Raw genomic sequence first — 16,980 nt, 5'->3', positions numbered from 1 at the left:
ATAATTTTCTTTTTATTTAAAAAAAATAATCAGAATTTTATGTAGGATGAATAAATGTAAGGATTTATGACATCGTTATTTCTTCAGCCTTGTACAGATAATGGGCTTTCTAAATGTTTATACATGTGCGTATTCTTTCATGTATGTATATATGTGTATATATGCATACATAGAATCATAGAATAGTTAGGGTTGGAAAGGACCTTAAGATCATCTACTTCCGACGCCCCTGCCATGGGCAGGGACACCTTGCACTAAACCAGGCTCTGTCCAACCTGGCCTTGAACACTGCCAGGGATGGAGCATTCACAACTTCCTTGGGCAACCCATTCCAGTGCTTCACCACCCTCACTGTAAAGAACTTCTTCCTTATATCTAATCTAAACTTCCCCTGTTTAAGTTTAAAGCCATTACGCCTTGTCCTACCACTACAGTCCCTAAGGAAGAGTCCCTACCCAGCATCCTTATAGGCCCCCTTCAGATACTGGAAGGCTGTTACGAGGTCTCCACGCAGCCTTCTCTTCTCCAGGCTGAACAGCCCCAACTTTCTCAGCCTGTCTTCATATGGGAGGTGCTCCAGCCCTCTTATCATCCTCGTGGCCCTCCTCTGGACTTGCTCCAACAGCTCCATGTCCTTCTTATGTTGAGGACTCCAGAACTGCACACAATACTCCAAGTGAAGTCTCACAAGAGCAGAGTAGAGGGGCAGGATCACCTCCTTTGACCTGCTGGTCACTCTTCTTTTGATGCAGCCCAGGATACGATTGGCATTCTGGGCTGCAAGTGCACACTGCCGGCTCATATTAAGCTTCTCATCAACCAACATCCCCAAGTCCTACTCTATAGGGCTGCTCTGAATCTCTTCTCTGCCCAACCTGTAGCTGTGCCTGGGATTGCCCCGACCCAGGTGTAGGACCTTACCCTTGTCTTGGTTAAACTTCATAAGGTTGGCATCGGCCCACCTCACAAGCGTGTCAAGGTCCCTCTGGATGGCATCCCTTCCCTCCGGTATATCAACTGAACCACACAGCTTGGTGTCGTCGGCAAACTTGCTGAGGGCACACTCAATCCCACTGTCCATGTCACCGACAAAGATGTTGAACAAGACAGGTCCCAACACCGATCCCTGAGGGACACCACTCGTTACAGTTTTCCAACTGGACATCGAGCCGTTTACCACAACTCTTTGCATGCAGCCATCCAGCTAGTTCTTTATCCACCGAGTGGTCCATCTATCAAATTGATGTCTCTCCAATTTAGAGACAAGGATGTCATGCGCGACAGTGTCGAACGCTTTGCACAAGTCTAGGTAGATGACATCAACTGCTCTGTCCCCGTCCATCAGTTCCGTGGCCCCATCATAGAAGACCACCAAATTGGTCAGGCAGGATTTCCCCTTAGTGAAATCATGTTGGCTGTCACCAACTACTTCATTGTTTTTCATGTGCCTTAGCACGTTTTCCAGGAGAATCTGCTCCAAGATTTTGCCAGGCACAGAGGTGAGGCTGACTGATCTGTAGTTCCCCGAGTCTTCCACCTTCCCCTTCTTGAAAATGGGGGTTATATTACCCTTCTTCCAGTCATCGGGAACTTCACCTGACTGCCATGATTTTTCAAATATGATGGACAGTGGCTTAGCAACTTCATTCGCCAGCTCCTTCAGGACCCGTGGATGGATTTCATCAGGTCCCATGGACTTGTGCACGTTCAGGTTCTTAAGATGGTCTCGAACCCAATCCTCTCCTACAGTGGGCTTAAGGTCTTCATTTTCACAGTCCCTGCATCTGCTTTCCAAGACTTGGGTGGTGTGGTCAGAGCATTTGCTAGTGAAGACTGAGGCAAAGAAGTCATTAAGAACCTCAGCCTTCTCCAAATCCATGGTAACCAGTTCTCCTGATAGCTTCCGGAGAGGGCTTACGTTGTCCCTAGTCTGTCTTTTATTTGCTACATACCTATAGAATCCTTTCCTGTTATCTTTGACATCCCTTGCCAGATTTAATTCTAGCTGGGCCTTAGCTTTCCTAACCTGGTCCCTAGCTTCCCGGACAACGTTCCTGTATTCTTCCCAGACCGCCTGTCCTTGCTTCCACCTTCTATAAGCTTCTTTCTCCCCTCTAAGTTTCCTCAGCAGCTCCTTATCCATCCATGGAGGTCTCCTGGCCCTCCTGCCGCACTTCCTTCTAGTCAGGACGCAACACTCTTGAGGATGTAGCAGGTGATCCTTGAATATCAACCAGCAGTCTTGGGCCCCCCTGCCCTCTAGGAATATATCCCATGGAACCTTACTAAGCCGATTCCTGAAGAGGCCAAAGTCTGCTTTCTTGAAGTCCAGGGCAGTGAGCTTGCTGCATGCTCTTCTCACTGTCCTGAGGATCTCGAACTCAATCATATCATGATCACTAGAGCCAAGACTGCCCTGGAGCGTCACATTTCCAACCAGTCCCTTACTTTTGGTGAGCACGAGGTCAAGCATGGCACCTCTCCTCGTCGGCTCCTCTATTGCTTGAAAAAGGAAGTTGTCTTCCACACAATCGAGGAACCTCCTGGATTGCTTGTGCTGGGCCGTACCGTCCCTCCAACAGATATCAGGAAAGAATACATGAAAGAATATATACATACATGAAAGAATGATTGTATCATAAAAGGACTTATCATTACTTATTAGCAAAATTCATATCTGCGCTTGTACTTTCATATGTTGAGAGCTGAATTTTGGCAAGTTTAATAAAAAATAACCTTCATCCTGAAGCATTTAAAGCAAATTCATTAATTTAGTGTAATCATTTTTGAGAATTAAAAGCCACTCTTATTAATTTCTGTGATAGCCACAGGTGAAAACCTTTCAATATGATCAAGTAACCCTGCTGATCAAGTAACTAGAAAAAGCAGTATACCCACTTCTCCAAATTCCAGATATCTATTTCTTCAGTTGTATACTTCTTAGTATCTTCAAAATATTAAGTGCTGACAAGAGTTCACTAAAATTGCAGGGGGACAGGGAATTAAGTATGCTGCAGGAAGACTGTAGCCTCCAAGAATTAGATCATGTATAGTAGCATAGTAATAGGTGGCATTTTTGCATCTGTAAATCATATACCTTGTGTATGTACAACAGTGTTAATGTCTAGACTGTACTAATAACTTATATTCCAAAAAGATTTTAAATCCTGGCTGTTTACAGTCATGTGATTCAGTGTCAAATCTTATGCAAGGAGGAAATACAAAATTACCCTTCTTTCTTTGTGCAAGCAATGTTATACAGAGTATACTGGATAACTGTGATTTAAAAAAAAAATGAGTACGAACTTAAAATGCACAGTCTAATGACTTGAAACTAAAACTGGTTAAAGCAAGTTATTTTTTGATCATTAGTGGTATTATGAACCATTACAGTTCTTTGTTGTTAAAAGAACCACCTTGTTAAATCAGACATAACATCCTTTAGGTCGTACTGGTGGATGGACGTTTGTAGTACCTGAGAAATAGAGCATATACTTAGGGTGCACTAGAACGGCTGAATGTTTTGTTTGTTTGCTATAGTAACATTTCATTTGTTGTGCTTTGCTCACCTATGGTTTATATTTCATTTTGTATTTCAATGTCCTCCCTCCCCAAATTAAAGGATTTTAAAATAATGTGCTTTTTGTAATTAATATCGTGTGTATTGAGAAAATCCAAGCAAAAAACGCTGCTCCACATGAAACATCAGTCATATACGATGTAATGACTATACAGGACTGAGATGGCCAGAATACAAATACATAAAATTTTAGGTGTAATAGTGCATTATAAACTTAATGCATCATTTTTGCAGTGCCATGGTTAAAGAGAGCGAATGGCAGGTGTGGAGGTTTTTTTAACCTGAGCTAAAAAATTAGTTCAGAAAGTCAAGTATGATTTCATGGAATCTGCAGCTAATTGGTATGTGATAGTCTGAGAAACTTTATTTAATCATGTGGCAGATGCATGAAGAAAAAGAATAAATTGTGATCGAAGTAATAATTGCATGTTCTTTAGTAGTTTTCTGCACGTGTACAAGAGAGAAAGACATTTTAATAATAAGCAGAAATTAAAAGTGTATGGAGTAAATTTTGAATGGGAATAATTATCCCAGTATATTTAATCTCCCTTTAGCACTGCTGTCCTAATTCTATGAAGAAGACACAAGTCCAATTTTATTCAGTAGGTGAAGTCAACATGTTTATAGAGGCAGAATCAAAAACTTACCTGGAATATCAGTGCTATGTGCGTAAAGTGTTTTAGTATGTAATTAGTAGCTCAGAGGGTGGGTAGACTGGCATGACATTGAAAGATTTATAAAATAATTTCTTTATTTTCTGTTTTCTAATCAGGACTGGATATCTCTTTGGTCTTTGCCTTATGAAAACGGTGAAGAACAAGTTCTTTCTCAGCTAGGTTTGGCATGGCTGGTTCCTTTATGGGTAGATAGAGACCCTGAGGTTAGTTAGTGCAATGTGAAGTTGATATCTTATTTTGACCCTTATGTATTTGCAAAAATTTTATTTCATCAATTTATTTAATACTGAAACTACTGGTTTGCATTATTTAAAATGTTACTCACTATATACTGAATTACAGTATCAATAAGGTAGGGAGAATGTTCCCATATAAATATCTTCTGAGAAATCCTTCCCTACATTTTGTCTTGTATGCTTTCGTTAGTCACTTGTGATCATGATTCATAGGCAGTTCTCATTGATATTGCTGTTACTTAACTGCAAAGCAGAAACATTTATATCAACTACAAATTTAGAGCCAAGTGTATTTGATGCAAATCTCTTAAATTACAAGTTTGCTAAATGGAACTATTTTTAAGTGGTAAAATGTAAAGAATATTGAAGACTTAGTGGTTTTATATATTCAAAAGCTGTTCTATTAATTCAGTCTTTTACTTATACATAGTCGTGATTATGAGTATAGGGCCAGAGAAATATAGGAAAAGAGGTTATTACTTTTTAAATTATTCCATTAAGCTCTGGGTTCAGTTGATACAACTTAATAATTTTTAAAAAATGTGTTGCTAATTACAGTAAGAAATATCACTTTGTGTTTCATTCGTATGTACTAGGTCAGATTTACAGCACTTGGAATAGGATCAGCTCTTACATCTCTTGAAGCAGGGTGTATTGCATTAGCAGAAAGTTGCCAGAATATTTCAGGAGGTCTGTGGGGAACAGTGATAAACATCCTTCTGGATCAATCTGAATGTAGCATGGTACGCAGGGAGGTATGTTTCTTGTGTCCTTCTGTTGTCTAGATTGTCGAGTTTTTTTCAGTAAGGAGAAAAGATTTTATCTTTTTTTTTTTTTTAAATATTTTATTCCATATATTTTATATTCTATATTTTATTCTATATATCTGCTCTATGATGCTGCACAACACCTACTGCTTTGTAAGTTAAATGCTACCTAACTAAATGTTTAGCTGCTTATTTAGAATTACTCAAGAAGCAACAAATACAGATGACTACTGTAAAAGTAGAAATGATCTAAATAATATAAGGGAACGCATAAAAACTCTTAAGTCTTACTCAGGCAGATAAATAGGTTGCTAAAGCATAACAAGTTAGCCCAGGTTTTAATGACCATTTTGTTCCGTTTATGTATGCTTTGGTATGAACTCATCAACTGATCTGTGACAAATATCTCACCATTGCAAGCATGAAGTAATCTGTCTAGGCAGTGTACTCTAAAAGAATAACACATACAACTATATAATACTATATTTAAGCTGTGTACACATTTTTTGCAACTTTATCCACTCTAATGTTTTTCTTGTTTTCCAATGACTAAGAAAGAACAACAGTGAAAAATAGTGGGTTATTTTTTTCCCAGCTCTATTGCTCAACTAATAATATTTTCCAAAGTAATATTTTGAATTTATTTGTGCAAAATGCTTTTGAGAATGGGCACTTTGTTGTTTTATTTAACTTCTAAATAATTTCAGTAGTATCTTAAGAGTCAAATTATTGACAAAAGATTGACAAAATATAAAATAAGCAGTTTCAGTCCACCCATATATACATGCAAAATGTGTGTGATATAAATGAGCAAAACACACATGCCATGTATTGAGAAAGGAAGATATTGGGAACTGATGTGTCTGTGTATCCCACTGTGTCCCCAGATTGTCTCAATTAATACAAAACATAATGACAGTAGAGTGAAGGGTCATAAACAGTTAGGTTTTCCTGCTTGGGAATCTTTTCCCAGTACTTCTTGTTATGCTAATTGGATAGTGTTGACTGTACTGTAACAGTGATTAAACTGCATGCCCTAATGACATCTATTGTAGGTGAAGCTTGACAGGTTTTGTGTTATATCCTTCTAATTTTTTTTTCCCAAACATGAACATGAAAATTCTTATGTCTAAAGCAGTGGAATAATATGTAGACTTGTAGACTGTGCTGTTCAATCTGATGCACTTTTTGTTTGGTTTTTTTTTTTTTGAGCTGTGATGGCTAGATATCAATAATGACGCTTTCATTTCTTTCAGGCCGCTTTTATTCTACAAAATCTCCTTGTGATTCCACTTCCTACAGAAGACATGAAAGACTGTGTTTGGCAAGTGAGTGACTATAACATTGGATGAGAAAGGTCATAGTATCACAGAGAGATGTTACTCGATATAAAAACTTTTGTCAGTTTACCTATAAAATATAAACTTAAAGAATTACATGTCTAAGGTGACATTTCAGAAAGCAAAATATATGAATAGACAAACTTCTAGCAAGCCTGAGAACAGAAACAATGTTTGTTTATATATGTTGCATTTCATGAGTATAGTATCTTTCGGTTCCTAGGAAATTCGCTTAATTACATAGTATCATTAACATTTAGGATAGAAATTGGTCATTAATATAATCTGCACTTAAAATGCAGCATGATTTGACAGGTATGAGGAAGATGAAATTCTGATAATGTGGTGATTATAAAATGTTTAGGAGAGGGGGGGAAAAAAAATAGGTAAGTGTTGAGAAGCAACCCTTTCCAAAGAAAAGGTTGCTTAGGTAAATTTGAATGCTTCTTAAAATCATATCTCATTGCTCAAAGCAGGGTGAACTAGAGCAGGTTGCTTGGGGCTATGTCCAGTGGGTTTTGAGTATCTCCAAGGGTACAATCTCTCTGGGCAACTTGTTCTAATGTTTGACTACTCTCACACGGATGAAGATTTATTTTTTTTTTTTGGGGGGGGGCTATTTTTTTTTTTTTACAAATTCTGTTCATGCTGAAAGATGTTATCAAATAGCACTTCATGGTAACTGGTAAATTAAAACTGTTGAAAATACAAGCAACACTTAAAATTGTAAGATGCAAGATACCAAGATAAAATTCTGTATTTCAGAGTGGTTTTTTTTTCCTTTTTAATGAGTAAGATGTTTCATCTGTTTCTAATTACCAGTCATGAATTTTCTTTCCATAGTTCTAACTAGTTTCTTCTTGAAGTACTGCAAGAAGCCACCTAAAACTGCCTTGCAGAATGAAATTGGTTTGAATTTTTCTCAGTCTGGGTTCTTTTGGCAATTATTACTTCTAATTTTTATGGTTAGTTGGAAAGAGGTTATCTTGTAGCTTAATAAAACTTCATGTTGTCTTCTGTTACCATAGAAATACTGTAACAAAAACAGTCAAACCAAGCTGTTTATTTGAAATACATCTATGAAATCTTTCTTTTCATGTATAAATCCACTGCTCTAGAAAGTTTCCCCTGAAGTCAGTATTTAAAAAGAAATGACTGAAAACCATTCTTCAAAGAGAAGTTCTTCCTTTTCATGTCTTGTTTTCTAAATAAATCTTTTATCATAGTAGATTGACACAGCTAGTTGTAGTATAATGGCAGTATATTTTAGAACAGGTTGAACTTTTCAAGATATTTACTCTTATCTTAGTATGACTATGCTCTTTTTCTAAGGAAAACTTTTGCATTAGTTGATATCTGTAGGTAGAATTAAACAAGAAATTGAAATTGTAAATTTTAATTGATACATACACAGTCTTAAAACCACCCATTTACAGCTTTCCATCACTTTCTATTTAGCTGTTCATAAATTTCTCAGGAGCCAAATAGCTACTTAGATTTTGCTAAAATATTACAGTTTTTGTAATATGTTATAATTTAACTCAGCCTTAATAAAATCTACATTTGATTTTTGAAATCTATTAGTTACAGCCTGTAAAGCAGCTATGTATATACACTCGCACACAGTATTAGGTTTAATTTGGGGTTTTTTTGACAGTTTTTATGTAAAACATTCCTTTAAAGAAATGATGTCTGTGAATTTCATGTCTTCAGGGTCCATGTGTACATGATGAAGAATCTGGCCTCTCTCAGACAGGAAAACCTGCACTTAAGGCCCTATTGTATCACTGCCAGTTCTATGAGCATGTGAAGCAGATGGTGAAACACTGTTACCTAGGATGTTACATGTTTGATTTGAATTCTTCCAAGGAAGACAACCTCATTATAGAAAAAGGAGGTATAACTGGTAAGTGCCGTTAATATAATCTTGTAGTATTTTAAACCTACGTAAATAATTTCTAGTTTTGAGTAACTTACCTCAAAAAATTCTTACTAAAAATGGAACTGAAAATGAATATTCAAGCCATGCCCTTAAATATGGTAAGAAGAATACTGCTCTGAGGATTTAAGTGGTGGATAAGCCACTAGTTCTAACATAGGGCAGAAGAAGCTCTAAGCTGTAACCTACATCATCAAAAAGTTATAAATAGAAAAGATGCAATTGGTTCTGCAGTATAATTTCTTGCAAAATATCTTTGGTAAAATACTTTTTAAAGTTATGACTTTGACAGACCAATACAATGAAAGTTCAGGAAAAAGAAATATATGGACTGTTTCTAAGACTCCTGTTTCTTGATGTGTTCAACATCAAAAATGCATGAGTAGGAGTGGGCTCTTATATGCTGAAGTTAGCTGCATTCTAAGACATCAGATATAATTTAATTTGTAGACTGAAAAAAATTTAATACTCGGATTGATTTTTTATTTTTTTTTTATTATTTTTTTTTTTTAACCTGTATGCCTGGAGTATCTCAGATCTAATTTTTAATATTGCTTAATTGTTTTCTGAACAATATTTCTAAGTCTTGCTATGATGCATTGTGGGAACCAACATTCCTGTCCAAATATGCATTACGAGCTTAAGTTTAGAAAGCTAGGAAATTCTTCAGAGAGCTCAATTAGTAAAAACTGTTTAAGGGAGGGAAAATCAGTAAGTTCATTCTTCTTGGTTTCTTTCTTTGATGTGTGCCTAAGTTTTTGTATTTCCACCTTCTAAGGTTACAGATTTAAACAGTTCTTGTAGGCCTGCTTCTGTTAAACTTAGTTACAGAAACATGAGCAGAAATGTGATTTCCCCTACCAAGTTATTACTTTGACAGACCCAAGGAAAATAAATATTACTGGTTATCTCTCTGATTTTCAGAGACTTACCTTAGCAGTATACAAAATTCAGCCATAAAAATCCTCAATTTCCTCTGTGGCTGCTTTATTTATCTATAGGTGTAATTTTTTTCAATCCAACACATTTCACTCCTTCCATGCTTGTCGTATTTCTGCCTCTTGGTAGTTCTGTTAGCTGATGCAATATCATATCTAAAAGCAACTCAAACTCCAGGATTGTAGAACTTTTCAGTGAGCAGTTGAGAAATGTCTTATCAGGTTGTTGAAAAGCAAAGCCAAAAAAAAAAAAAAAAAAAATTTTCCGGGAGCTTTGAAATGAAGGAGGAGAATAATCTGTGATATTTCAGGAACAAGATACAAAATTTTTGTTTGTTTAAAAAAAAGGAAGGACAGGACAATGTTTGCTCTATCTCTAAAACTGTAGTGCTTGAAAGGCTTATAAGTCCTCTATTCATATGTTCAGAATTGTGGTGTTTATCTATAATGACCTTTTTTTGCTTTTTAATAGGTCCCTTATCTCTTAATAGAAGATCTTGCTTTGGTTTATTTTGCTAAATCCATTTTTGTCGTGTTTTTCCCAATGAATTTTCCTCACATTTTTCAGGAGTACAAAAATAAAACCCATCCACAAAGTTAAAGTTAAAAATAAAATTAGTTCAGTTTAGTAATTAGCTAAGATATGTATAGGATTTCTACTTTTGTGGGTTCTGCATTCAGAATCTGTTTAATCTAGTGCTTTATTCATTGTTTTTTTTCTAAATATATGAAAGCCTCAAAACCTACTGTTGACAGGTCTGTACTATTTTTGGCTCTTTTTATTCTGAAACAAATCTACAAAGTAATTCTGTCTTCATTATCATAGAATCATAGAATAGTTAGGGTTGGAAAGGACCTTAAGATCATCTAGTTCCAACCCCCCTGTGGGTTCTCTTGAAACTGCTTCTCTTAAAATGTGAATTTGAAGGGTTTTTTTAAGACAAGGACATCTGTTAGTTAGGTTTGTGCTGTGACACCCCAGTATCTTCAATACTTTAGTACTATTACATTTTAAATAAAACTAAATCTGAACTATTTCAAATTACTAAAGTCTATGCAACTGCTTAAGTGTAGATTTTTCCAGACTATTTTGTAGCACTGAAAATTGTATTATATTTAAGTCCAGTTTATTGAAGGGATTTCCTGAATAAAAATTCATAGGTGGTACAATGTGTGAAAATTCATCATTCTGAAGATCTCAGAATATAACTGTGGTTGCTACTTTTCTGTTTCACTGAAACAGTCCTCTGAAAATCTTGTAATGCTCTCTGCAGGTCTTTTAGGAATGAAGAAGAAAACCTCTTTTTTGTTTGATTTTTTTTTTTTTTTTTTTTTACTACAGATTTTGATGATTCTCTTAATCTTTGGAAGGCTCCATCCAGTCAAAGCCAGTCTTCACATTCTCAGTCAACATCTGAAACTATGGTAACTTGCAGAGCAATCTATTGATTTTATATTTCAAGTTGTTCGTGAAATGCTTTGAAGAAAATTAGCGCTTTTATAAATGCTATAGAAGCCCAACAAAACATAAAAAAAGGCTGAAATTAAACTGAAAATTTAAAAGCTGAAACTAAATTAAAATTTACTCTGAAGCAGATTTAATGTGTTGAAGAAAACTTTTATGGTTATTTACCTGAGCAAAAATAAATAAAATAGCTTACCTTGACTAGTGAAATGCATAAGGCAGTGCTGAATTCTGTAGCTTCTCACAGCAAGACCTGTTCTCTATAGATTACTTTGTAATTCGCTGTATTGACAAAATGCAGTCATCTCCATCTATAGCTGTCACTTCTGCTGCTTTTATCCTAACTGTCCTTCCAGAGTGAACCCATATTTACACTACACAGGTACAAAACTGGATCAATCAAACCACATAAGTATATTAGGTTAAAATTATATTCTGTGTCACAATAAACTCTGGATTCTGAAACTGCTTTTATGGAATATAACACTGGCACAAGTGTTTGCAAGACCCAAAATAGACATGAAAAATACAAGAAAGCAAGTGGCTGCTTGAAAAATTTGTTTCTGGCTGGGACGATTATTGCAATGAAAAGCTATAAACATATGCTGTCTTTCAAGATGGCAGATGCAAAGGAAGAGAAATTGAAAGACATTCTTCCACTTCCAGAGTAGATTTGCAATATTAGATCAGGCTGTGGAGGAAGCTTTTATAACGTTCATTAGTTACGTGATAAAAATTATATATTTTCACAGACTGCAGCGTAACTCCAAGAAAACTCTGACATGTTGCACTGAAATCCATTTTAATAATTTTTTCTTCAAAAATCTTTGATTTGTGAAAGACCATCTAATGTAATATGAAAGCCATAATGTCATAGCTCAGAAGTTTTTCTGTTAAACAGATGTGCCTATATGACAGACTGATAAAGCACAGGGTGCTATCTTATTTTATTGACTAAAATTTAATGCTCAGTTTTCCTGTGGATTGTGACAAAAAAAATATAGAAAAGCCAGTACTGGAGTTTTGTCTCAAAATATTTTGCAATTATAACTTTTCCTTACCATTCTCTTTTGTAGATTTATTGCTGTCTAGTACTGTGACTGTTATCTATCTGGCGTGTTTTTAGTAATTGAGGAAAAGTTGTACTCTAGTTTTAAGCTAAAATTTCTCTTTTTCAGAAATTGTGTTAATTATTTTGATTTTCATTTATCTAAAGAGCCCAAACCCCCCAGAAGACACTTGGGGTTATTTTAAACACAAATATTCAAATCTGAATATTTGAATATTTGAAACTAAAATAAATGACAGTGCATGTAAATCAGGAAGTAGATGCTAATAGGAATAGTGCTCTAAAAACATTTACAAAAAATCTCAGGTTGTTTAAAAGCAGTTGTTTCCACTTTGCTTTGTAATGAATAAATTAAGTGCCACTTATAGGAATAAAAGTTGAACGGATTTCATCTTGTTTGGTTCATGTTACTTGAGTGAAATGTAAATTTCAGCAATTCATCAGGGTTGAGTGTCTAATCTCCTTAAAATTGTGCTTGAGTTCTCATGAAGAGTTCATTACATGAAATTGCTTAAGCAGAAAAAGGGAAAAAATAATTTGAATCTACTAGACCAAATTTGTATTTGTATGTGTAAAGTAGCACCATAGTTTAACGTAAAGGCATAGCACTACAGTTCTATTTAACAAATGGGCAACTAATTATTTAAAGTGGGAAACTCAATGTAATACTAAGATAGACTCATTTGTGTCAGTCTTCCAGATGTTGAGGCTTCGTATTTGCTAAGATTATGCTCTAACAGTTAATGTAAGAGAGTTTTATTCAAATGTGAGTTTTGTTTTGTTTTCTGTCTTCCCCTGATACATATGGAAGTTTCACACAAAAACTTTGCTTGTCATTTATAGAAGTTAATTTCCATTTGTCCTTCATGGACCTTTTTAGCAGCTCTAAATTCTTGTTCTTACTAAGTTTCTTTAATAAAGTACCATTGCCAACATGACAGATGGTAAGATGCAGAGGTCTGATGTTCAAATACCAATATTAATTAGGAGAAGAAAGATGGAAGAAGAGAACTGAGGCTAAGTACAAACCGTATTTCAGAGGGCTGTTAATGACTATTAACTGTCTTTCTAGTAAAGTTTGGAAATACCTTTAAAATCGCAAAATTGTCCTTAAGTCAGGCATTCACAATTTATACCTGTATAAATTTAAATTTTGTATTCCTACAGTTTGGCCCAAAGTTTTCCATTTTGATGTATGAAAAAAAAGAAATACATGTATGAAGTCATTACCAAAAGTTTGTAGAAGTTTTATATACTGATGGTAGCAAGATGTACTTATTCCAAGCCCGCTAGATGGCATGCTTTCCCCATCACAGATGAAAGGGAGTCTGCAGGTCTTACTGAAGGGAAAAATGTTAGGTTTTTTGGGGTCGACATGCACAAATAATTGAGAGCTACCAGCTATCAAGCCAAGTAGAATTGTTTCTGTGAGAAGATCTTCTCTGATATTAATTATTTATTTATTTTTTTTTTAAGTAGTTCTAAGTATGTCCATATCTATTCCTTTTATGAATGTCAGTCTAGGAAGCTGAAACTGCTTTTTTCTTCAGTAAGCCATATCCTGAATGTATTTGGAGAAGCAAAAGTGATGTATTTTTACTGAATTACGTGAATTCTTTTTCTATGGAAAAGTCTGCGTGTTTTTTGGGGTTTGGTTTTTGGTTGGTTTTTTTTTTTTTTTTAATACTTGGAAACAGTTTGGACAAAAAGAAAACGACACTGTTAGTTTTCCTCTGTTTTCAGTTTTCATGTAATCAATACTTTAATTGAGCTATCTGCTATCAAAGGCTGATTTCATACAGTGTTCATGTGACCTTAAATGAAAGTAAAAATCGAAATTACTTTTTGGCTTCATCTTTTTTTCTCCATCCGCAAATTTGAAGAAAATAAAATTGAGAAAATTAAAGAAAAGGTACATTAATAACAGGGAACTTTCTTTTTTTAATTTAGTGTATAAAATAGTCTGTCAGAGGTCTTGCAGAGGCCATAAGTACACTTTTGCCCATTTTGGAGAGTAAAGAATAGCAATGTGAGGATGAAATCAATGTTTCAAGGTCATGTAAAAGACAGCAGCAGTGCTGCTCTGTTAGCTGTTAACTATGCACTGTATTTAGTGTCTTTAAGATCTCAGTGGATTAAAGATTTCTATCAAATTTATATTTATTTTTCTGCAAACTGGAATGTGAATACTGCAGAATGTCCAATTCTGAGGCTAAAAATCTATGGAATTCATAGTTTAAACGTTAACTCAGGTTATCATTACCGAGGACAAATCAAACCACGTTGCAACCAACGTGTTTGGTTTGTGCTTACTACGTGTGACTGAGAACACCAATCAGCATAGATATACTAACTTGCTTCACAATGCATAAATACACTAGGGCTGTGCTGTGCCCTGGACAGCTTAGCAAAATGAGCAGTTATTTAAAAACTTGGGCTAAAAATGGTGCAGGTTAAAGATCTACAGACATTTCCCGGATAGTGTTAAGTCGTAGCCATTCTTTCCTGTGAAATCTTCTTGCTATTTTACAAAAATGTGTTATTTTCTGGAACCATGGTTACCAGACTGCTATACAGTTAAGTGATTTAAACCTTTGAAAATAGAACTGAATAGAATTAATCACTGCAAGCCTATTAAAGCAATGCCAGAGGGACTTTTATACTAGAGGTTAAGAAAAGACCTTTTATTCATATGTGGTAGATAAATGGCAAAACCCTCACATTTCTCCTGTGTTTCCACTCAGACAATTTTTGTATTAGTTCTAATCTGCAGTCCTCATCTCCCCCCCCCACACAACCCTTTCTATTCCTCAGTTGAACCCCCTTCCGAAGTCTGTTGTTTCACTGTTAAGCCACAGAATGCTGCATTGCTCCCAGAAAGAATATGGTGGCAATAGAAAATATCCATTACCAGATACAATGTCCCAGACTCCCAGTTCATCCTTATCAAAGGGATTTATAAAAGTTGTAATATCTTTTCTCTCCTGGAGGGCAGAACATTGTGGAAACAACTTCATTGTGCTACTATGTCTCTTCTGTTAAGAAAGCAGAAAATTTCTGGTTTTAACCCATGTCCCACTGTGAAACAATTACCAGTAAATGTTCCGTCAGTGCAGGAAGCTGATATTATTCTAACTAGATAAAGCATTTATTGAATTTTTTTAACATCTCTAAGCACTTGTTTTTTATTTCTTTGCCCAAAGTGCTTAGACATTTGCAGAAGGTGGGAAAGAATTGTGCAATGTAGGTGATACTATTTACTAATACATGAAAGCTTATATAATACATAATAATATATTCAGAATTACTTTCAGTGTAGTAAAAATTCCTTTTAGTGCTTTGCTTATTGCAGAAGAACCATATGGACTGTTAGAAGTTGCATTTTGGGTTTGTACTTTTTAAAGAGTTGGTTTTTGTTACTTATTAGAATGCTTGGAATTGAAGTATATTGCTGAATAAGTGCAGAATTTGTCATGTGTCAAGGTGGATTGGTTTAATATAAATCATGGATTTTAATAATTATTTAAATCAGCAAGCATGAAACTTTAAATAATTTGTTTCAATTGGCAAATATGATTTTTATTTGCATAATCTGACCAGAATTTGAATTTAAGTTCATTGGTACAATTTCGTACTGCATTTTACTAAGAAGAAAACTATTTAGCCAAGCATGTCCTAGTGTTTCTGTGACCCAAGCTATATGCGAATCCTGGGGTTCAGACATGCACCCCACATCTTACTATAGCTTGTTTTCTGTGTTACAGTAATCTTCTGTCTTTTTTAAGGAACGACTGAGCATGCTTGAGGAAAAAGATTCAGGACTGTAGGATGGACAATAATGTGAGACGAGGGAAAATAGGGGAGAGAAGGGAGTTACAACACGGAGATGGCAACCTTTAGCTCATGCAGGCACTGTGGTCTCAAGTAAAGATGTGCTGATAGAAGCCTAACAACATTTGAAAGTGATAGGGAGTGGGAGGTGGGGTTAAACCTTCTAGGAGATGAGAAAAGGCTAAGCTGACTGTTCCTGTAGCTCAAAATGCTGCTGAGTAAATCAAAGCTAAACCTGGAAAGCAGTGACCTAACTGCAAGGATACAATAGCTAGGAAGGGAGTAATCTGTGATTTCCTTCCTTCCACAGTTTTTGTCAATTAAGTCACTTTTGACTTTCCTTTAGGTAAAAAAAAAAAAAAAAAATTCCAACTGATTTTCTAATAGAACTTGGAAAAGAAAACATTTGAAACATTTTGGTCTTCCTTAGGAAGTTTGCTGTGAGGGAAAGTCTAATGCCGTCCTCCTTCAAGCTCACTGGATTCCCCAGAATTCTGTATTCTTTACACCGTATAGTTACATTCTTGAAGAAAACTTTTGTGATGTGAATTGTCCAGCTAGAAAACCGAAAATGGAAATGAAAAAGTGACCCGACTTGGGAGATATTTATCCTATACTCTTGAAACAGGTCACAGGTCTTGTGTCACAAAATCATATTATTAAGCTGAAGACTCTAGGTCTCCTGATCTCCGGCTTATGGTTTTAAACACAGTAGCAAGAGCATTAAGAACTTTTGAAAGCATGCAAAATTAATAACATGATAGATAATGTAAAACTGGTCGGAGGAGCATGGTAGTATGACAGCAGAATTTACTATTGTGTAAATATATCTTCACTATGAAATGAATACACGTTGGCCTAAGATTAAGAGAAGTACGCAGAGTCAGAAAGTCTCTGGAATATCAGCTTTGGCTGATGACTAATGCGCTTGTGATATTTTTATCTGAGCATGTCCTGTTACAAATGGATAAGTGCTGATGTTCTCAGTAGAGCAAATAGTCCATGAAAAAATTGAGTTTAAATGCTTCAGTAATGCCTTTCTATCTTTATCCAAATGTAGATTGAATCAATTATATGGATGAAAGGGGGATGAAGAGGAGGAATTTTCAGTAACATGACCATTGATCAGTTTTTGACT

At 35.4% G+C, this 16,980-nt stretch overlaps 1 protein-coding gene across 1 annotated transcript in view; it reads left to right on the top strand.

Annotated features, from left to right (window-relative positions):
* RTTN (rotatin) overlaps positions 1-16,980 on the top strand; it is an 88,423-nt gene that overhangs the window by 46,363 nt on the left and 25,080 nt on the right. The window contains exons 30-34 of the mRNA XM_030498351.1: positions 4,353-4,460; positions 5,090-5,248; positions 6,517-6,588; positions 8,314-8,506; positions 10,820-10,902. Of these exons, the coding sequence (XP_030354211.1) occupies positions 4,353-4,460; positions 5,090-5,248; positions 6,517-6,588; positions 8,314-8,506; positions 10,820-10,902 (615 nt within the window). The remainder of the gene's footprint in view (positions 1-4,352; positions 4,461-5,089; positions 5,249-6,516; positions 6,589-8,313; positions 8,507-10,819; positions 10,903-16,980) is intronic.

Source organism: Strigops habroptila, chromosome 1, assembly GCF_004027225.2.
Source record: "Strigops habroptila isolate Jane chromosome 1, bStrHab1.2.pri, whole genome shotgun sequence".
In the NCBI taxonomy this organism is placed as follows: Eukaryota; Metazoa; Chordata; class Aves; order Psittaciformes; family Psittacidae; genus Strigops; species Strigops habroptila.
This window is presented reverse-complemented; position numbering and strand designations above follow the sequence as displayed.